General features: G+C 40.6%; 2 protein-coding genes across 2 annotated transcripts in view; both read right to left on the reverse strand.

Annotated features, from left to right (window-relative positions):
* Positions 1 to 22,977, reverse strand: part of FAM13A (family with sequence similarity 13 member A) — a 306,916-nt gene that overhangs the window by 205,617 nt on the left and 78,322 nt on the right. The window contains exon 4 of the mRNA XM_065878125.1: positions 8,529 to 8,682. Coding sequence (XP_065734197.1) covers positions 8,529 to 8,682 — 154 coding nt within the window. The remainder of the gene's footprint in view (positions 1 to 8,528; positions 8,683 to 22,977) is intronic.
* LOC136123064 (small integral membrane protein 30-like) lies at positions 1,839 to 1,997 on the reverse strand. Its single transcript, XM_065877108.1, has one exon. It carries the CDS (start codon positions 1,995 to 1,997, stop codon positions 1,839 to 1,841), a length of 159 nt encoding a protein of 52 aa, XP_065733180.1.

Raw genomic sequence — 22,977 nt, forward strand, 5'->3', positions numbered from 1 at the left:
TGGTATGATTTCAATTTTCTTCAATTTACTGAGGCTTGATATATGACCCAAGATGTGATCTATCCTGGAGAATGTTCTGTGCACACTTGAGAAGAAAGTGTAATCTGCTGTTTGGGGATGGAATGTCCTATAAACATCAATTAAATCTATCTGGTCTATTGTGTCATTTAAAGCTTGTTTCCTTATTAATTTTCTGTTTGCATGATCTGTCCATTGGTGTAAGTGAGGTGTTAAAGTCCCCTACTATTATTGTGTTACTGTTGATTTCCTCTTTTATAGCTGTTAGCATTTGCCTTATATATTGAGGTGCTCCTATGTTGGGTGCATATATATTTATAATTGTTATATCTTCTTCTTGGATTCATCCCTTGATCATTATGTAGTGGCCTTCCTTGTCTCTTGTAACATTCTTTATTTTAAAGTCGATTTTATCTGATATGAGTATTGCTACTCCAGCTTCCTTTTGATTTCCATTTGCATGGAATATCTTTTTCCACCCCTCACTTTCAGTCTCTGTGTGTCCCTAGGTCTGAAGTGGGTCTCTTGTAGACAGCATATATATGACTGTTGTTTTTGTAACCATTCAGCAAGCCTGTGTCTTTTGGTTGGAGCATTTAATCCATTCACGTTTAAGGTAATTATCGATATGTATGTTCCTATGACCATTTTCTTAATTGTAGGTCCTTTTCTTCTCTTGTGTTTCCCACTTAGAGAAGTTCCTTTAGCATTTGTTGTAGAGCTGGTTTGGTGGTGCTGAATTCTCTTAGCTTTTGCTTGTCTGTAAAGCTTTTGATTTCTCCATGGAATCTGAATGAGATCCTTGCTGGGTAGAGTAATCTTGGTTGTAGGTTCTTCCCTTTCATCACTTTAAGTGTATCATGCCACTCCCTTCTGGCTTGTAGAGTTTCTGCTGCGAAATCAGGTGTTAACCTTATGGGAGTTCCCTTGTATGTTATTTTTCATTTTTCCCTTGCTGCTTTCAATACTTTTTCTTTAATTTTTGCCAGTTTGATTACTATGTGTTTTGGTGTGTTTCTCCTTGGGTTTATCCAGTATGGGACTCTCTGGGCTTCCTGGACTTGGGTGGTTATTTTCTTTCCCACATTAGGGAAGTTTTTTTTTTTTTTTTTTTACATAATGGGTTTATATTTAATATAGTACTTCTCACCATGGAGATGTTAGCAGTTTATAAAGATTTTTTTGTTTTTGTTAAACGTTAAATCTTTTCTCCATTTTAGTGTCAGTATAAAGTATTTTTTTACATTAAATCTTTTCTCCATTTCAACGTTAGATACATCGAATACATTTTCTAAACTTTTTCCCCCACAAAGAGATACGTTTTAATTTTTTGACCAACTGTATTTAATATCTAGGTACAATATTAACTTGGGAGATAACAAAACCAAAATGCATTAAAAATATGGAGAAAAGACTCCTCAGTGATGCAGGAGGCAGTGATTATAACTAAACAGTGGCAATTTCCTAGGATTCTGGGCAAGAGTTTTATTCTTATTGAGAATTCTGAAACTATGAAATATTACTTATGCAGAGTTCAGCCATCTCACTTCTTTGACCTTCTTTCTAACTAGCAAATGCAAATTACAGACGGCATTTTTCAGTGCATTATTTGTTGTGAAGAAAACGTTTTGTTTTCCATTTAACATATCAGTTTGTTCCTATTTATAGGGAAATAACCAAGACTATGAAGCTACCCTATTTACTGTTTCTTGAGAACTTTCAGACACCAAAACTCAGTTCTGAACCTCAAAAGCACAAAGGTTTTCAGGGCAAGGTTTGATTCAGGAGGCCCTTCAAAGTCACATCTGTCCATTTCTCTTTCATGCATATACCCCCAAACAAGCACAAATGCCTGTAATGCTGAGAACCACACCTAACAAGAGAGCGATTGCATCTCCGGCTTCTACTGCTTCAACAACAGGCAGCACCAGAAGCAATGAAAAGAGAACTAGGAACAATTGTGTTGAAACTGAGATCATGATTTTGAGATCTTGAGGTGACTGGTTCTTAAAGGCTGAAGGTTCCAAAGAAAGCGGTTTTTGTTTAATTCTACCAGTTCAGGATGCTAAGGCTAAGCTCCACGTGACAGCACCTTCCAGGAAGCAGCCATTACAGGAATCCATTAGGGAAGTTTTTGACTATAATCTCTTCCAATATTTTCTCAGGTCCTTTATCTCTCTGTTCTCCTTCTGGGACCCCTATAATGTGAATATTGGTGTGTTTAATGTTGTCCCAGAGGTCTCTTAGGCTGTGTTCATTTCTTTTCATTCTTTTTACTTTATTCTGTTCTGTAGCAGTGAATTCCACCATTCTGTCTTCCAGGTCAGTTATCCATTTTCTGCCTCAGTTATTCTGCTATTGATTCCTTCTAGCGTAGTTTTTCTTTTCAGTTATTGTATTGTTCATCTCTGTTTGTTTGTTCTTTAATTCTTGTAGGTCTTTGTTAAACATTTCTTTCATCTTCTCAATCTTTGCCTCCATTCTTTTTCCGAGGTCCTGGATCATCTACACTATCGTTATTCTGAATTCTTTTTATGGAAGGTTGCCTATCTCCACTTCATTAAGTTGTTCTTCTAGGGTTTTATCTTGTTCCTTCATCTGGTACACAGTCCTCTGCCTTTTCATCTTGTCTATTTTTCAGTGAATGTGGTTTCTGCTCCACAGGCTGCAGGACTGTAGTTCTTCTTGCTTCTGCTGTCTGCCCTCTGGTGGATGAGGCTATCTAAGAGGCTTGTGGAAGTTTCCTGATGGGAGGAAATGGTGGTGGGTAGAGCTGGCTGTTGCTCTGGTGGGCAGAGCTCAGTAAAACTTTAATCCGCTTGTCTGCTGATGGGTGGGGCTGGGTTCCCTCCCTGTTGGTTGTTTGGCCTGAGGCAACCCAACACTGGAGCCTACCCGGGCTCTTTGGTGGGGCTAATGGCAGACTCTGGGAGGGCTCACACCAAGGTGTACTTCCCAGAACTTCTGCTGCCAGTGTCTGTGTCCCCATGGTGAGCAACAGCTGCACCCTGCTTCTGCAGGAGACCCTCCAACACTAGCAGGTAGATCTGGTTCAGTCTCCTATGGGGTCACTGCTCCTTCCCCTGGGTCCCCATGTGCACACTACTTTGTGTGTGCCCTCCAAGAGTGGAGTCTCTGTTTCCCCCAGTCCTGCCGAAGTCCTGCAATCAAATCCCGCTAGCCTTCAAAGTCTGATTTCCTAGGAATTCCTCCTCCCGTTGTCAGACCCCCAGGTTGGGGAGCCTGATGTGTGGCTCAGAACCTTCACTCCACTGGGTGGACTTCTGTGGTATAAGTGTTCTCCAGTTTGTGAGTCACCCACACAACGATTATGGGATTTGAGTTTATTGTGATAGCACCACTCCTACCATCTCATTGCGGCTTCTTTGTCTTTGCATGTGGGGTGGCTTTATGGTGAGTTCCAGTGTCTTCCTATTGATGATTATTCAGCAGTTAGTTGTGATTCTGGTGTTCTCGAAAGAGGGAGTGACAGCATGTCCTTCTACTCCACCATCTTGAACCAATCTCCAAGGAAGTCTTTTAAAATACAGGTTTTAGAGCCCTGCCTTGAGTTTTCTGACTCCGTCTGGGTCACCAGGTGCATGTGATAATGGGCTAGGTGTAGAATTCTCCTGCCTGGATGAGAGGCTATGAGGAAGCACCAGTGAGGGTGGGAGAGATTTATGAGATACTTAAGCAGCAGAATGAACAGGTGATCTTCAAGGGCAAGGAAAGATGATGAGACAATCCACAGGACATGCAGGTACAGGTGAGCATTAGGTAGTTAGATATAGATGTAGGGTTTGCCAGGGAGAGCTCTAGACTGAAGGCCTAAGAATGAACCTGGGAAATAATGTTTAAATCTGACTCAGAAGGAAGAGACCTCAAAGGAAATGGAAGAGAGGCCAGAGAAATAGGAAGATAAGAACAATTCAAAATTCATTCAAGCATGTAATGGGGAAAGTCTGGCTTGTGGACAGAGCATAAAGGGCCTAAATTCCAAGAAAATAAGTTTTGATTGTATATTGTCAGCAAAAGTGGGGGAGAGCAAAACAATAACAGCAAACGGTTTGCTTACTTGAGTCAAGACTATGCTATGATCAGGTTTGTTTTGGGGGAACATCATTCTATCACTGGTAGAAAGGAGATGGAGAGAGGGTGAGTCTAGAGGTGGGAGAACAGCTTGAAATTGTGTGGCTGTAATAAGGGCCTAATCTAAAGCATTGGGGGGTGCGGTGGACACAAGACACCCGTTTCAAGAGCGATGTCTAAGGCAGAATGTGAGTCCCAGCGGGAATGGTAAAGGTGGAGGAGTTAAGGGCAAACTAAGGCTTCCAGCTTGGCAGACCGGTGGCCGGCAAACTAAAGTTGGAGAGGGTAGAACGTAGACAAAGTTTTGGTGATGATGTTGTGAGCGTGGGCAATTTCAGGCACCCTATGGTTTTTCACGGGTAGTGAGAAATATGACTCTATTGCTCTGCCAATAGGTTGAGGCTAGGAGTTATGAGTTAGAAGCCATCAGCAGTATGGGAACTGAAGTAAAAGACAGTCACCCAGGCAGATACATATTTAGCAAGAATAAGCGACGACCAGTGGTGATTGTCAGGAGAGGGTGAACACGGTACTCAGAATCAGATCTAATGCTACAGATGCTGCCTGATCTACACCAAGTGCAGGGAGACATACATTCTTTATTCTAAATATTACTCAGTATACTCAGTGAATCAATCAGTTTGTTTTTTGTTTTTTTGGCAATCACATCACACTGACATTTCATACTGTGTTAGGAGTTAACTAAAATCCATGCATATTTTAATTGAACTATTATTAATTAATTTTGGTCTCCTCTTGACCATGGACCTAAGTAGAGGACTTTCCAATTATACTGATTCCATCAGACGTGATGCTTTTGTTGCAAGAAACAGACTACTGCACTGAAAGTAGTTTATCCTATGATGACATTTATTTCCCTCTCATAACTATAAGTCCAGAGGTCTGTGTGTTGAGGGTTGGCTCAGCAGATGAGCAACGATGAGGAACTGAGTCTTTTTCCTCCTTTAGCTGCCAACCTCAGCGTGTCAGCGGTACATTCATCAAGGGCAAAAGGTGATGGTGGCAGCGCCCCGCATTCTGCTTTCATATGAGAACATCTGATAGCAGGATGGGGGCAGGGGCATGTTGACCCAGAGGCCTACTCTCTTTCTTTCTTTATTAAAATTTAAATAATAATTTACATACAGTAAAATGCATACATTTTAGGGGTACAGTTGAAAGAGTTTTGACAAATGCATACACCCATATAACCCACTTCCCTATTGAGAGCATTTTCATCACCCTGGGGTAGTTTCTTCGTCAGTCATCACCACTGCTGCCACCCCGAACCCCACCCAGAGGCAACCACAGCTCTGATCTCTTAAATCATTCTCTTTTTGGTAATCAGGCATGAAAATATTTCCCAGAGCCCTCTGCCCCCAGCACACTTTCCCTTACATCTCCTTGGCCCGAACTGGGTCACAGCTGACCTTTAAGTCAATCACTGACTAAAGAAGATAGTATTATAGACCATTTATGACTCATCCATCTGTTGGGGCCCGTCTGACCTAAGCACACTGCTGCAGACCCAAATACAACTGGGTTTTGGGGGTTTTTTTACAGCAAGAAAGAATAGGGAAAGGGCTATATACACACACACCATTTTGTTGGTCTACATATCCAGCCATCCAGTGTCTGACCTATTCTTCCAGCTTTATTTCACTCACAGAAGTGCTAAGTATGTGCTCGTTCAAGCCAATGATTAAAATACTGAGAATGACACAAACAGATGTAGAGATCTCCCCTGAACTGAACAGCAATCTATGTTCCAACACTCTGGTCAAAGTTCTTCATCCTGGTCCAAATGCAACCAGATCTGTATTTGTCTGGGTCCCCAATTTTCATTTAGCCCACAAGGGTATCATGAGAATGTCATCCAACACTTGGGCTCCTCCACTGGGGCACACAGAGGTGTGTCAGTGGATAGGTTTAGTACTTTTTCCCTCTAAAAGCCCTTTTCTCTGTCTCAGTATGTTTTATGAGCCTCAGATTGTTCTCAGCTCAGATATTTCGAGTCCCTGTCACTGTTGTGTATTTATCACTTGTTCTGTGCCTGTTTACTCTTTTTGTATACATCCTTCTAAAAGCTGAGCTCATGAGAATGACACCTTGTTTTTCTTAGCTGCTCTTCCATTCTTCCTATTTTTCAGTATGTTAATGATATCACTGTGAACCTCCCAATCCCTTTTCAATCCAGCTTCCTTTTGGCTTATATCTAATGTTTCTACGGTCTTAGGAATTTTAGAAAAATCTGCTTTCTAAACAATGTCCAGGTTTACATATCTAACCATGGCTAGCACATTCTTTATTGTTATGGATCTTAAAATGGCCCTGGTACAGCCCATTAAACTAATTTCCAAAACTTCCATTCAATCCTTATTGGTTATAATTAGGTCCAGAAAACCATGCTTCCTTGTTGCATTATTTACCATCTCAGAGGTAAGACTATCAGCAAGATCAGTAAAAAAACTGCATTAAGTGCTTCCCTGGTGGCGCAGTGGTTGAGAGTCCGCCTGCCAATGCAGGGGACATGGGTTCGTGCCCCGGTCCGGGAAGATCCCACATGCCGCGGAGCGGCTGGGCCCGTGAGCCATGGCCGCTGAGCCTGCACGTCCGGAGCCTGTGCTCCACAACGGGAGAGGCCACAGCAGTGAGAGGCCCGCGTACCACACACAAAAAAAGAAAACCGCATTAAGTATTCTGCTTTAACAGAATGATGCTTCAGAGTATAGACATGGAGTTCCCAATGATGACATTTATCTGCCTCTAGGCCAGATTTGAAACTTGCATTAGGAGAGTAGCAGTCATATTCATCCACCTAAGATATCTGCATTTGACTCCCTCAGTGTTTTCAGTTTATGTATCTTGTACTCTCATGCTTAAACCTAGTAGCTCAAGGATTTCCATGCAGGGCACTCTTCCAAAGATCTCAACAGGTGTTATTTTATTTCTACAGCATGGAAGCTCCTGTTGGTGTATTCTAGTGATTATTTGTATCTCAGCAAGTTTGTCTTGCTTAGGAGATGATATTTATCTATTTTCATTCTATTTTAGGTTTACCATATTATCTTATCAGCCCTAGTTAAAACGTATATGTGTTAAAAAGTGTTTATCCGTGACATAGCTGAAACAAAGTCACCTTTTAATATTTTAAAAAGAGACCCTTTGCAAAGCACTATACGAGTCAGATAAACATATTTAAGGTAGATTTTTTTCTGTTTAGAAAATTATTTTAATTTTTCATAGAAAAACTGATACAAGTTACTTTGTTTTAATATTCTCTTGTGAATCACTGGTATTTTCTCAGCTACCACATTACCTCCACTTTATGCTACATTTGATATTCTCCAAAGTAGCTCATTTTATCTGAGCATTGTTCTTCCTTTTCCTCAGATTTCAGTTTAAAGTTCTCTTTATCAGGTTGGCAAGATTCTTGTCAAATGCATTCCTCTCATACGTATGCTGTCCCCTATAGGGAGTCTGTTGTATTCACACATGAGCCCTAGTTAAGAAAACCTCATTTCCGTCTTTGCTGTTTTGGTTGGGTGCTACACGATACCGCTTACCTGTCATTTCTTCTTCAAAGTCATGCCTCAACTGGAAGAAGAAATGAAAATAGCCCTTCACTGCCCAAACCAAGTGCCATATGAATCAACAAGAGTATAGTGTGGTCTGTCAATGTGATAAGTCTCAGGAAACCTCCTGAAGGAACCTCCCATATCAGTTCCATCAAGATTTACCTCAATATGAATGAGACAGAAATAAGACGCCTTCCCTCTAGTCCCTACCTGAAGGACTGGCTTTGGATGTTTATCCTCTGACTCTCAGTTGTAAATCTTTAGAGAACTACATGCATTAACCTAATGTGTAAAAGATATGTTATAAATTATCAGCCAATGATAAAAAGATTTAGATAGTATTGTCAAGATTCCTCTATAGGTTTTAAAACTAGCCCCCTTTACCGGTGACAGTTACCAAGGACCACATATATGGGACTTACAGTCGCAAGTTGAACTTGTAAGTGTGCCAGGAACAAAAGAGACAAAAAGACATAGTAATATTGTCTTCAGGAATACACAGTCTACTTGGTAACCTAACACTGCTGGACACAGACCTAAGCACGTATCCCTGCTATTAACACCAGGTGCACCCAACTGACCATACCTCTGGGTTCATGTAAGTGCTTCTGAGATGATTTTATAGCAGTAAGGAAACATCAATCCACAATTATTCTCCAATCTTAGAAGAATATATATCAGTTTAACAAACACTTGATACAAAGAACAGATTTCGTAAAAAGAATTCAACGTAGGAATACTAATCTGAACGTATATCCATAAGGAATATTTATAACAGAGATTAAATATCTTCCATTAAAAATAGAGCAATACTGAAAATTAAACACCAAAGTTACTTACTTTTACTATGATAAGCCTCGCTCGGTTTTCACACCTCTGGTTATCATTTTCTACATACTCCACTTCAAACAGGGTATTATAATTTTCTAATATTTTAGCCATTATCTTGTTGCAGAGGTCTTGCTCTTTCATGCCTTCAAGCCCAGGAGACACACTAGAAATAAGGGGAAAAAATTGAGAGGAATTACTTTGTAAAAACACAACTGGCAGCACAGCTGACTCAGGCTTATACTTTGACCTTTCCTGAACGATGGATCAGCCTCCTTATAAATACACACGGGATTTTAAATAAGTTCTACGGTGACACACAGGATGTTGTTGGGACAACTGGCAAGTTCCCAAGATCTGAATTAATAACTTGTGCTGAGTAAGAAAAGTACATGTTGCTCAGGAAGAGGGCACAGGTTAACGTGAGTGCCATCGATAATGCTTTATACATATTAGAAATTGCTGGATATAAAGTAACATTTATAAAAAAGTAAAAGCTAGTGAGAGACCTTCAAGATGGCGGAGGAGTAAGACGCGGAAGTCAGCTTCCTCCCCACAAATACATCAGAAACACATCTACACGTGGAACAGCTCCTACAGAACACCTACTGAACGCTGGCAGAAGACCTCAGACCTCCCAAAAGGCAAGAAACCCCCCACGTACCTGGGTAGCGCGAAAGAAAAAACAAAACACAGAGACAAAAGAATAAGGACGGGACCTGCACCAGTTGGGGGGGGGGGGGGAGCTGTGAAGGAGGAAAAGTTTCCACACACTAGAAGCCCCTTCGCGGGCGGAGACTGCGGGTGGCGGAGGGGGAAAGCTTCGGAGCCGCGGAGGAGAGCACAGCAACAGGGGCGCGGAGGGCAAAGCGGAGAGATTCCCGCACAGAGGATCGGTGCCGACCGGCACTCACCAGCCCGAGAGGCTTTTCTGCTAACCCGCCGGGGCGGGCGGGGCTGGGAGCTGAGGCTCAGGCTTTGGTAAGAGCGCAGGGAGAGGACTGGGGTTAGTGCACCACGGCTAGCCGGGAGGGAGTCCAGGGAAAAGTCTGGACCTGCCGAAGAGGCGAGAGACTTTTTCTTGCCTCTTTGTTTCCTGGTGCGCGAGGAGAGGGGATTAAGAGCGCTGCTTAAAGGATCTCCACACATGGGCGCGAGCCTTGGCTAACAGCGCAGACCCCAGAGACGGGCATGACATGCTAAGGCTGCTGCTGCCGCCACCAAGAAGCCTGTGTGCGAGCACAGGTCACTATCCACACCCCCCTTCCAGGAGCCTGTGCGGCCCGCCACGGCCAGGGTCCCGCGACCCGGGGACAACTTCCCCGGGAGAACGCATGGCGCGCCTCAGGCTGGTGCAACGTCACGCTGGCCTCTGCTGCCGCAGGCCCGCCCCGCCCTCCGTACCCCTCCCTCCCCACCGGCCTGAGTGAGCCAGAGCCCCCGAATCACCAGCTCCTTTAACCCCGTCCTGTCTGAGCGAAGAACAGACGCCCTCCGGCGACCTACACGCAGATGCAAGACCAAATCCAAAATTGAACCCCAAGAGCTGTGCAAACAAAGAAAGGGAAATCTCTCCCAGCAGCCTCAGCAGCAGCGGATTAAATCTCCACAATCAACTTCATGTACCCTGCACCTGTGGAATACATGAATAGACAACGAAGCAACCCAAATTCAGGAGGTGGACTTTGGGAGCAACTGTAGACTTGGGGTTTCTTTTTGGCACCTAATTTGTTTCTAGTCTTATGTTTATCTTAGTTTAGTATTTAGAGTTTATTATCATTGGTAGATTTGATTATTGATTTGGTTGCTCTCTTCCTTTTTTTCTTTTAATATATAGATATGTATATATAATTTCCCTATTTCTCTTTTTGTGAGTGTGTATGTATATGCTTCTTTGTGTAATTTTGTCTGTACAGCTTTGCTTTTACTATTTGTCCTACGGTTCTGTCTGTCCTTTTTCTTTTCTTTAGTAGAGTTTTTAGCTCTTGTTATCATTGGTGGATTTGTTTTTTGGTTTGGTGGCTCTCTTTTTCTTTCCTTTACTTTACTACTTAAAATTTTCTTTTAATTTTTAATAATATTTATTTTTCTTTCTTTCTTTCTTGCTTTCCTTTTTTCTCCCTTTTCTTCTGAGCCATGTGGCTGACAGGGTCTTCAGCCGGGTGTCAGGCCTGTGCCTCTGAGTTGGGAGAACCAAGATCAGGACACTGGTCCATCAGAGACCTCCCGGCTCCACGTAATATCAAACAGTGAAAGCTCTCCAAGAGATATCCAGCTCAACAGTAAGACCCAGCTCCACTCAACGACCAGCAAGCTACAGTGCTGGACACCCTATGCTAAACAATGAGCAAGACAGCAACCCAACCCCACCCATTAGCACAGAGGTTGCCTAAAATCATAATAAGGCCACAGACACCCCAAAACACACCACCAGACGTGATCTTCCCTACCAGAAATACAAGATCCAGCCTCATCCACCAGAACACAAGCACAAGTTCCCTCCACCAGGAAGCCTACACAACCCACTGAACCAACCTTAGCCACTAAGGGGGAGATACCAAAAACAACGGGAACTACGAACTTGCAGCCTGCAAAAAGGAGACCCCAAACACACTAAGTTAAGCAAAATGAGAACACAGAGAAACACACAGCTGATGAAGGAACAAGGTAAAACCCCATCAGACCAAACAAATGAAGAGGATACAGGCAGTCTACCTGAAAATGAATTCAGAGTAATGATAGTAAAGATGATCCAAAATCTTGGAAATAGAATGGAGAAAATACAAGAAACATTTAACAAGGACCTAGAAGAACTAAAGAGCAAACAAACAATGATGAACAACACAATAAATTAACTTAAAAATTCTCTAGAAGGAATCAATAGCAGAATAACTGAGGCAGAAGAATGGATAAGTGACCTGGAAGATAAAAAAGTGAAAATAACTACTGCAGAGCAGAATGAAGAAAAAAGAATGAAAAGAATTGAGGACAGTCTCAGAGACCTGGGGACAACATTAAACGCACCAACATTCGAATTCTAGGGGTCCCAGAAGAAGAAGAGAAAAAGGGGACAGAAAATATTTGAAGAGATTAGAGTTGAAAACTTCCCTGATATGGGAAAGGAAATAATCAGGTCCAGGAAGTGCAGAGAGTCCCATACAGGATAAATCCAAGGAGAAACATGCCAAGACACATATTAATCAAACTATCAAAAATCTAATACGAAGAAAAATTATTAAAAGCAGCAAGGGAAAAATAACATACAAGGGAATTGCCGTAAGGTTAACAGCTGATCTTCCAGCAGAAACTCTGCAAGCCAGAAGGGAGTGGCAGGACAACTTTAAAGTGATAAAAGGGGAAAACCTGCAACCAAGATTACCCAGCAAGGATCTCATTCAGATTAGACGGAGAAATTTAAACCTTTACAGACAAGCAGAAGCTAAGAGAATTCAGCACCAACAAACCAGCTTTAAAACAAATGCTATAGGAACTTCTCTAGGTAGGAAACACAAGAAAAGGAAAAGACCTACAATGACAAACCCAAAACAAATTAAAAAAACGGTAACAGGAACATACATATCGATAACTACCTTAAATGTAAATGGATTAAGTGCTCCAACCAAGACACAGACTGGCTGAATGGATAAAAAAACAAGACTCGTATATATACAGTCTACCAGAGACCCACTTCAGACCTAGGGACACATACAGACTGAAAGTGAGGGGACGGAAAAAGATATTCCATGCACATGGAAATCAAAAGAAAGCTGGAGTAGCAATTCTCATATTTTGTTTTAAAGACAAAATGGTCTTTAAAATATAGACTATGCAAGAGACAAAGAAGGACACTACATACTGATCAAGGGATCAATCCAAGAAGACGATATAACAATTTTAAATATTTACGCACCCAACACAGGAGTACCTCAATATATATGGCAAATGCTAACAGCCATAAAAGGGGAAAATGACAGTAACACAATCATAGTAGGGGACTTTAACACCCCACTTTCACCAATGGACAGATCATCCAAAATGAAAATAAATAAGAAAACACAAGCTTTAAATGATACACTAAACAAGATGGACTTAATTGATATTTATAGGACATTCCATCCAAAAACAACAGAATACACTTTCTTCTCAAGTGCTCATGGAACATTCTCCAGGATAGATCATATCCTGGGTCACAAATCAAGCCTTGGTAAATTTAACAAAATTGAAATCTTATCAAGTATCTTTTCTGACCACAACACTAGGAGACCAGATATCAGTAACAGGAAAAAGTATGTAAAAAATACAAACACATGGAGGCTAAACAATACACTACTAAATAACCAAGAGATCACTGAAGAAATCATAGAGAATATCAAAAATACCTAGGAACAAATGACAATGAAAACATGATGACCCAAAACCTATGGGATGCAACAAAAGCAGTTCTAAGAGGGAAGTTTATAGCAATACAATCCTACCTCAAGAAACAAGAAACATCTCAAATTAACAACCTAACATTACACCTAAAGCAATTAGAGAAAGAAGAACTAAAAAACCCCAAAGTTAGCAGAAGGAAAGAAATCATAAAGATCAGATCGAAATAAATGAAGGAAACAACAGCAAAGATGAATAATACTAAAAGCTGGTTCTTTGAGAAGATAAACAAAGGTGAGAAACCTTTAGCCAGACTCATCAAGAAACAACGGAGAAGACTGAAATCAGTGGAAGTACAAGTGAAGAAGGTGAAGGAAGTAACAACAGGCAATGCAGAAATACAAAGGATCATGAGAAATTCTTACAAGCAACTATATGCCAATAAAATGGACAACCTGGAAGAAATGGACAAATTCTTAGAAACGTACAACCTTCTGAGACTGAACTAGGAAGATACAGAAAATGTAAACAGACCAATCACAAGCACTGAAATTGAGACTGTGATTAAAAATCTTCCAACAAACAAAAGCCCAGGACCAGATGGCTTCACAGACGAATTCTACCAAACATTTAGAGAAGATCTAACACCTATCCTTCTCAAACTTTTCCAAAATATAGCAGAGGGAGAAACACTGCCAAACTCATTCTACGAGGCCACCATCACCCTGACACCAAAACCAAAGATGTCACAAAGAAAGAAAACTACAGGCCAATATCACTGAAGAACATAGATGCAAAAATTCTCAACACAATACTAGAAAACGGAATCCAACAGCACATTACAAGGATCATATATCACGGTCAAGTGGGGTTTACCCCACGAATGCAAGAATTCTTCAATACATGCAAATTAATCAAAGTGATAAACCATATTAACAAATTGAAGGAGAAAAACCATATGATCATCTCAATAGATGCAGAAAAAGCTTTTGACAAAATTCAACACCCACTTATGATGAAAACACTCCAGAAAGTAGGCACAGAGGGAACTTACTTCAACATAATAAAGGCCATATATGACAAACCCACAGCCAACATCGCTCTCAATGGTGAAAAACTGAAACCATTGCCTCTAAGATCAGGAAGACGACAAGGTTGTCCACTCTCACCACTATTATTCAACATAGTTTTGGAAGTTTTAGCCACAGCAATCAGAGAAGAAAAAGAAAGAAAAGGAATCCAAATTGGAAAAGAAGAAGTAAAGCTGTCACTGTTTGCAGATGACATAATACTATACATAGAGAATCCTAAAGATGCTACCAGCAAACTACTTGAGCTAATCAATGAATTTGGTAAAGTAGCAGGATACATTAATGCACAGAAATCTCTTGCATTCCTATACACTAATGATGAAAAATCTGAAGGAGAAATTAAGGAAACACTTTCATTTATTATTGCAACAAAAAGAATAAAATACCTAAGAATAAACCGACCTAAGGAGACAAAAGACCTGTATGTAGAAAACTATAAGACACTGATGAAAGAAATTAAAGATGATACAGACAAATGGAGAGATATACCATGTTCTTGAATTGGAAGAATCAACATGGTGAAAATGACCATACTACCCAAAGCAATCTACAGATTCAATGCAATCTGTATCAAACTACAAATGGCATTATTATTCACAGAACTATAAAAAAATTTTCACAATGTGTATGGAAACACAAAAGACCCCGAATAGGCAAAGCAATCTTGAGAAAGAAAAATGGAGCTGGAGGAATCAGGCTCCCTGACTTCAGACTATACTACAAAGCTACAGTAATCAAGACAGTATGGTACTGGCACAAAAACAGAAATATAGATCAATGGAACAGGAGAGAAAGCCCAGAGGTAAACCCACACACATATGGTCACCTCATCTTTGATTAAGGAGGCAAGAATATACAATGGAGAAAAGACAGCCTCTTCAATAAGTGGTGCTGGGAAAACTGGACAGCTACATGTAAAAGAATGAAATTAGAACACTCCCTAACACCATACACAAAAATAAGCTCAAAATGGATTAAAGACCTAAATGTAAGGCCAGACACTATCAAACTCTTAGAGGAAAACATAGGCAGAACACTGTGACATACATCACAGCAAGATCCTTTTTGACCCACCTCCTAGAGAAATGGAAATAAAAACAAAAATAAACAAATGGGACCTAATGAAACTAAAAAGCTTTTGCACAGCAAAGGAACACATAAACAAGACGAAAAGACAACCCTCAGACTGGGAGAAAATATTTGCAAATGAAGCAACTGGCAAAGGATTAATCTCCAAAATTTATAAGCAGCTCATACAGCTCAATATCAAAAAAACCCAAACAATCCAATCCAAAAATTGGCAGAAGGCCAAAATAGACATTTCTCCAAAGAAGATATACAGATTGCCAACAGACACATGAAAGGATGCTCAACATCAGTAATCATTAGAGAGGTGCAAATCAAAACAACAATGAGGTGTCACCTCACACAAGTCAGAATGGCCATCATCAAGAAATCTACCAACAATAAATGCTGGAGAGCGTGTGGAGAAAAGGGAAGCCTCTTGCACTGTTGGTGGGAATGTAAATTGATACAGCCACTATGGAGAACAGTATGGAGGTTCCTTAAAAAACTACAAATAGAACTACCATATGACCCAGCAATCCCACTACTGGGCATATACCCTGAGAAAACCATAATTCAAAAAGAGTCATGTACCACAATGTTCATTGCAGCTCTATGTACAATAGCCAGGACATGGAAGCAACCTAAGTGTCCATCGACAGATGAATGGATAAAGAAGATGTGGCACATACATACAATGGAATATTACTCAGCCATAAAAAGAAACAAAATTGAATTATTTGTAGTGAGCTGGATGGACCTAGAGTCTGTCATACAGAGTGGAGTAAGTCAGAAAGAGGAAAACATATACCATATGCTAACACATATATATGGAATCTAAAAAAAAAAAAAAAAAAGTTCCTGAGGAACCTAGGGGCAGGACAGGAATAAAGACAAAGATGTAGAGAATGGACTTGAGGACATGGGGACGGGGAAGGATAAACTGGGATGAAGTGAGAGAGTGGCATGGACATATATACACTACCAAATGTAAAATAGATAGCTAGTGGGAAGCAATTTCATATCACAGGGAGATCATCTCGGTGCTTTGTGACCACCTAGAGGGGTGGGATAAGGAGGGTGGGAGGGAGACGTAAGATAGAGGAGATATGGGGAGATATATATATATGTGTAGCTGATTTACTTTGTTATAAAGCACAAACTAATGCACCATTGTAAAGCAATTATACTCCAATAAAGATGTTTAAAAAAAAAGAAAAAGCTAGAAAGAACAAGTGTTATCACAAAAAGAATGAGTGTTTTACCATGACAGAAATACTCAGTTACACAAATAACAGCAACACAGTCTTTATTTAAGGATTTCTTAGGTAATGCACAAAAGGCACACAACCTAAAGGAAAAGATAAATAATTCTGGGAAAAAATGCTGATAATTGTTGAAGATTATGTACATTGAAGATGCATTATACTAGTCTCTCTTCTTTTGGGTATGTTTAAAAGTTTCCATAATTAAAAAAAACAGTATAAAAAGCTTCTGAATGCAGAAGACACTCTATATAAGGTAGAAAGACAAGCTATAGATTGGAAGAAAAGAAATATCTCTTCAGTAACATGGACAACTGACATAGCATTAGTGATCCGAGTATCTAAAATATTTTTACTAATCAATAAGAAACTGAGTAATTTTCTTATCTTTGTTTTTTTTTAAAAAAGAGACAAAAGACAAATTGAAAAACTCAGAAGAAAACACTTGGACAGTCAAGAATCTTATGAAAAGATACTTAATCTGACTGAGTAATCAGTGAAATGCATTAAAAAAGCAACAATGATGTATCAATGAATATCCATCTGTATTCGTTTCCTATGGCTGATGCAACAAAACTGGGACAAACTGGGTGGCTTGAAACAGAAATTTATTCTATCACAGTTCTGGAGGCCAGAAGAGTAACAGAAATTAAGCTGAGCAAAAGGCCACACACTCCACAGAGGCTCAAGGGGGAGATTATGGCGACAGCATTACTTGGCTGTGGCTACATCACTTCAATCTTCAATCAAGGCCGACACCTTAAATTTCTCTCTACTCCATGTTCACATGGCCTTCTCCTCTGTGTACACGTCCAAGCCCCTTCTGCCCCCTTCCTGTAAGAATACATGTGCTTGCATTTAGTACCCACTGAAATAAGCTAAGACAATCCCTTTACCTGAAGATCTCTATCTTAATTACAACTGTAAAGTCCCCCTTTTTCACCAAATAGGGTAATATTTACAGTTTCCAAGGATTATAACTTGATATCTCTGGGGGACACTGTTCACCCTACTACACCATCTTTGGGGTACATATCCTAAGGTGACTCCCAATGAGTCTCACTCCTGTACTCACCTCGGGGGGTAGGCAGAACCTGTGAGTTGCCTCTGATCAAGAGAACATGGCAAAGGTTATATGATGTCACTCCCATGCTTGAGTCTTATATAAGGGAACATAATCTCAGCAGACTGGAGTGAGGATACTGCTGCTGGTCTTGATGAAATAAGCTGCCATGTTCGGAGAGGACCCATGAGACCGCCACATGGCAGGGGACTAATGTGTCCCTGAGGCCTCTAGGTCACAGCCAGTAAGAAGCTGGGGTCCTTATGCGGCTGCAAGGAAACGAGTCTACCGACAACTCTCATGAGCTTGAAAGCAGATTCTGTTCCAAACTTGAGCCTCCTTATGAAAATGCAGCCCAGCTGTTACCTTGATTTCAGCTTTGTAAGACCAGAGACAGAGGACCCAGCTAAGTTGTGCCTGGACACCTGAGCCATGGACAGCATGAGATAGCAGACTTTTGTTGTTTTAAGGCACTACATTTGTGGTGATCTGTTACACAACAATTGAAAACTAATACAGAGTTTGGTATCTGGAAGTGGGTTACTGCTCTAACAAATATCTAAAAGGTGGGAATGTCTTTGGAACTGGACAGTGAGAGGAGACAGGAAGAATTTGGGTAGCATGACAGAGAAAGCCTAAAGTGCCTTCAACAGATTTTTAGTTGACATCTGGATTTTAAGGACACCACTGGTGGACTTCCCTGGCAGTCCAGTGGTTAAGAATCCACGCTTTCACTGCAGGGGGCATGGATTTGATCCCTGGTCGGGGAACTAAGATCCTGCATGCCGTGCAGTGTGCCCCCCCCCCAAAAAAAAGGACACCGCTGGTGAGAGCTCAGAAGTGCTAGCCAGGCAGTAATAAGGAAGGGGTGAGGTCAAACCAGAGTATGTCATATCTTACAGAAGGAAAATAATAGGCAATGAGAGAAGGTGTAACACGCACTAGACAAACTTAGGTTGAGACCCAGAGCGTGAATTTTAGAACTCTCTTGTGTCCTGTTTACCGATGACTCGGAAAAAGATGAATTATGGCCTCCTGGGTCTTCATGTGGAAACCAAGGATAGGTCTCGGTATTTAGAACAAAGAATGCAGAAACAAATGACTTATCAGGAAGGAGAAGTAACCACAGCAGAGATAATAAATCAGTCATAATGACTCCCAGGTTCCGTTCCAAAGGTACAGATCAGTCTAAAGCACATTCTTTTTTTTTTTTTTTTGGCCTCAACCAGGGATCGAACCCACACCCCGCTACAGTGGAAGGTACCTGGATTTTGTCAACCTAGAGTGACCTTTGCCTCATTTTAAAGCTAAAATCTCCACCCCAAGGGTGGGGGATTGCCACTATTTCTGAACCTGCAACTGTGTTTGAGCATGTTGTCGCACTATGCAAGCCCATCTGGAACTCCATCTCTACATGGAAAATCACACTTGCCTCTTCGGGAATATGCATGCACCCATAGCTTAAACTTCCCTGATCCTGCTGTGCTGGGAGACAAGCCTTTGAGAGCTATCTCCCTGTCTCCTTACTTGTCACAAGGAATCAATGCTTCTGCTTTAATCAAAAGTACTTGGTGTGTTCATTTGGCTAAGCACCCCAAGTGACGGATGCATTGTGCCCAGTAACAGAATAAAATAAGAAACACGTTATTGGAAACTGGAGGAAGGGAGATCCTTGCTTTGTTGGCAGAAAGCTTAGTGAAACTGTATCCTGCATTATGCGGGAAGCAGCATGTGTAAGCAACGAGCTTGTATATACAGTGCAAGAAATTTCCAAGCAATATTTTGAAAGTACCACCTGATTTCTCCTTGCCACTTATAGTAAAAGCTGAGAGTGAGGCAGAGGCAGAGGCAGAGACAGAGACAGAGGAAAGGAGAGGGAAGAGAGGGAGAGAGGGAGAGGGAGGGAAGGGGAGAGAGAGAGAGAAACTGAGGTTAAAACTTAAGTAAACAGGAAATAGGACTTGATTTAAAAGTTGACTCTACAGATGGCAAAAGACACTGAAATTAAGAGACTCACTGTCAGGAAAGCAAGCTCCATAGAAAAGGTTGAGACTGTGATGATATAACCTTTTGCTAAAACCGCAGAAAGATCAAAACCTCAGACTACTCAGTTAGACAAAGGTCCCTTTCAGGTGATTAAGGGTGTGTCTCACAGATCCTTTCAATTAAACCAGAGAGCCTCTGGGAACTTAAAGGCACTGCCCATCAGCCATTTTAGCACGAGCCTGAAATACAGAAAGGATTATCTTGGAAAGATCTGAGGGGATGTGTCTTTTTTCTCTACTGGAGTGAATCCCAGTGAAATTCACAGAAGACTAGTAAGTTTTTGAGAAATTTATTTCAGCAGAAACACTGCCAACTTGGAATGCAAGGGACAACAAGGGTACAAAATGAAAAGAGGCCATTAGATTTCCAAAATTCTATTGGCAGGAAGCAGGCTGATAAAGCCACTCAGCTGCAAATGTGCTGCCTTCCATCAAAAATGAAGGATGACTCAGAGGGCAGAACCAAGAACCAAGAGGGTGAAGTTGAAAAGTGTGGACAAGTATTCCCAGGCTTTGAAACCTAGTCAACAGATTTGCAACATTTGCTGGGCTGGATATCAGAAATGTCACTAGCCAGTGACTTTATTTTTTTATCTTGAATTTCTTCCTGTTTGAACCAGAACATCTGTTGTTATCCTATGTTTGTTCCAGCGATATATGTTAGGTGTGTTGCAGCAAATAACTTCTCTCTCTAGTTTCATCCTCTAAGGATGCCGTTCTCAACCACAGAATAACAGCCAGTTTTGAGATGTTGCCAGCTATCTGTTGTAACAAAGTAGACACTTCTGCCTTATTCTGAAACTAAATTAGATTCAATGTATTCTATATAATACGTTTACTCTCAATCGTTTTTATTACAGTATGTTTCTTTAGTCAGATGTAAGGGTAAAGCTTCAGTTAAGGAATGCATGGATCCTATCACTTAAGACCTTTTGCATCAATTCTGCAGCAGTCTGCTGGAAATTGCTGTGGCAATTATAACTTTCTGCCATAGGGTTATTTCCATTCAGAAAAGCTTGTCAATTTTAAATTTACCCCTTTTAAAATATCCAAGACAAAACAAATGAGAAACAATGTAAGGAGAGGATTCTGGGAAGATAGTGGAGTAGGAAGCACCAGACATCTGTCCCCCTACCCAGGTAACAATTACACCAGCAGAATTTGTCTGATTAAATATTTTGGAGCTCAGTAACATCCAGGGAAGGCTCAGACAGTAAGCCGTGATTAAGTTTGGTCAATTTTAGCTCTTAGCACAGTAGCCACTCATCCCCCACCCCAGCCATGTGGCAGGGAAGCTATTTTCAGGTTCCTTGAGCAGCTCGCACACAGCTTGTGGGAGCCAGCATAAGCAAAAAGGACCCTGTCTTTCAAATATTGGGGAGCTGTGCTCTGAACGCTGACTGCTGCTTCTGAGGTGCAAAAAGGTGGGCAGACATTGCTGCTGCACCTCCCTCCCTTGTTGAAAGCCCCTCCCTCTTAGCTGAAGTGACTTCTTGGGGATTTAAAGGGCTGACACCCTTTTTTATGCCACTTTGACTTTTTTTCCATTTTCCTCTTCTGGGAGTCAGACATTCAAGACTAGGACATTCAAAAACAACTGCATATATGGGGAAAATTAGAAAGCTGACTGTGCATGTCCAGGGAAAGGCTCAAAAAAGACCTGAGAAGACCTTAAGTTCATACTTAAGGCTGATGTTGGTACAAAAAAAGTCTACAACAATCAAAATCAAAAACCAAAACCAATCAACAACATACCCCAGGCAAGGAGGAAGATCTGATTTCCAGAGTTACTACATTATTAGATTTACACGTCTTTTGTTCAACAAAAAAATCACAAGGCATACAGAGACAGGAAAATATGGCTCATTCAGGGAAAAAAATAAATCAACAGAAACTGTCCTAGAAAAAGATTTGATGGAAGATATACTAAAGACTTTAAAACAAATGTCTTAAAGATGCTCAAAAAACTAAAGGAAGATGTCAAAAAGTCAAGAAAATAATGTGTGAACAAAATGGAAGTATCAATAAAGAGAAAGAAAACCCAAAAAAGAAAGCCAAAAGAAATTCTGGAGATGAAAAGTACAGTAACTGCAATGAGAAATTCACTGGAAGGATTCAAAGACAGATTTCAGCAGGCAGAAGAAAGAATCAGTGAACATGAAGATAGGACAGTGGAAATTATTGAGTCTGAGGAAAAGGAAGAAAAAAAGATCTAAGAAAAGCAAACAGAACCTGTGGGACACCAGCAAGTACCATCCTACACATCATAAACATCCCAGAAGGAGAAGAGAAAGAGAAAAGGGCAGAGAAAATATCTGAAAAAATAATTAATGAAAACTTCAAGATGAAAGATATGAGTATGAATATCCAAGAAGCTCAAAGGACTCAAAGACCTACACTAAGACACATTATAATCAAACTTTGATAAGAAAGAAGTGAATCATCACATACAAGGGATCCTCAATTAGATTATCAACAGATTTCTCATCAAAACTTTGGAGGCCAGAGACTGATATACTCAAAATGCTAAAAGAGAGAAACTATCAACCAATAATTATATCTGTGGCAAAAATGTCCTTCAAAAGTGAGGGAGAAATTAAGATATTCTCAGATAAACAAAAGCTGAGGGAGTCAGTGACCAACACCCCTGCCCTGCAAGAAATGCTCAAGGGAATCCTGCACAGTGAAGTGAAAGGACAATAGGCAGTAAACTGAAGCTGAATGGAGAAATAAATATTTCAATAAAGGTAAATACACGGGGAATTATAAAAACTTGTGTTACTGTAACAATGGTAACTACACTTTCTGTTTTCTACCTAATTTAAGAGACTAATACACTTAAAATACAAAAAAAATATTAGTTTAAAAGCCAGTAGTACTATAACTTTGACTTGTAGCTCCAAATCTAAGAGACTAGTGATTCAAAAGAATTATTAGTAACCCCAATATCAAAACCAGACAAGGACACTACAAGAAAACAAATTACAGGCCAATATCCTTGATTAACATAAATGCAAAAATCTTCAACAAAATATTAGCAAGCCAAATTCTACAATACATTAAAAGGATCATACACTATGGGATTTAGTCTAGGGATGCAAAGATGGTACAACACCTGTAAATCAATGTGATAATGTGTCATTAACAGAATGAAAGACAAAAATCGTATGATCATTTCAACAGATGCAGAAAAAGCATTTGACAAAATTCAATATTCATTTACAATAAAAGCTCACATCAAAGTGGGTACAGAGGGAACATACCACAATATAGGCCATATATCAGGGGTTCCCAAACCCCAGTTCCTGTTGGGAACCGGGCCGCACAGCAGGAGGTGAGCAGTGGGCGAGTAAGCAAAGTTTCATCTGCTGCTCCCCATCACCCCCATCATTCTCATTACCTCCTGAACCACCAGCCCCCCGTCCATGGAAAAACTGTCTTCCACGAAACTGGTCCCTGGTGCCAAAAAGGTTGGCGACCACTGCCATATATGACAAGCCTGCAGTTAACATCATACTCAATGGGGAAAAGCTGAAAGATTTTCCTATAATAATAACAGGA

Source organism: Phocoena phocoena, chromosome 5, assembly GCF_963924675.1.
Source record: "Phocoena phocoena chromosome 5, mPhoPho1.1, whole genome shotgun sequence".
Lineage (NCBI taxonomy): Eukaryota > Metazoa > Chordata > Mammalia > Artiodactyla > Phocoenidae > Phocoena > Phocoena phocoena.

Bases quoted from the DNA above. Each gene is read 5' to 3' on its own strand.
- LOC136123064 (XM_065877108.1), bottom strand. From the start codon at position 1,997: ATGATCTCAGTTTCAACACAATTGTTCCTAGTTCTCTTTTCATTGCTT.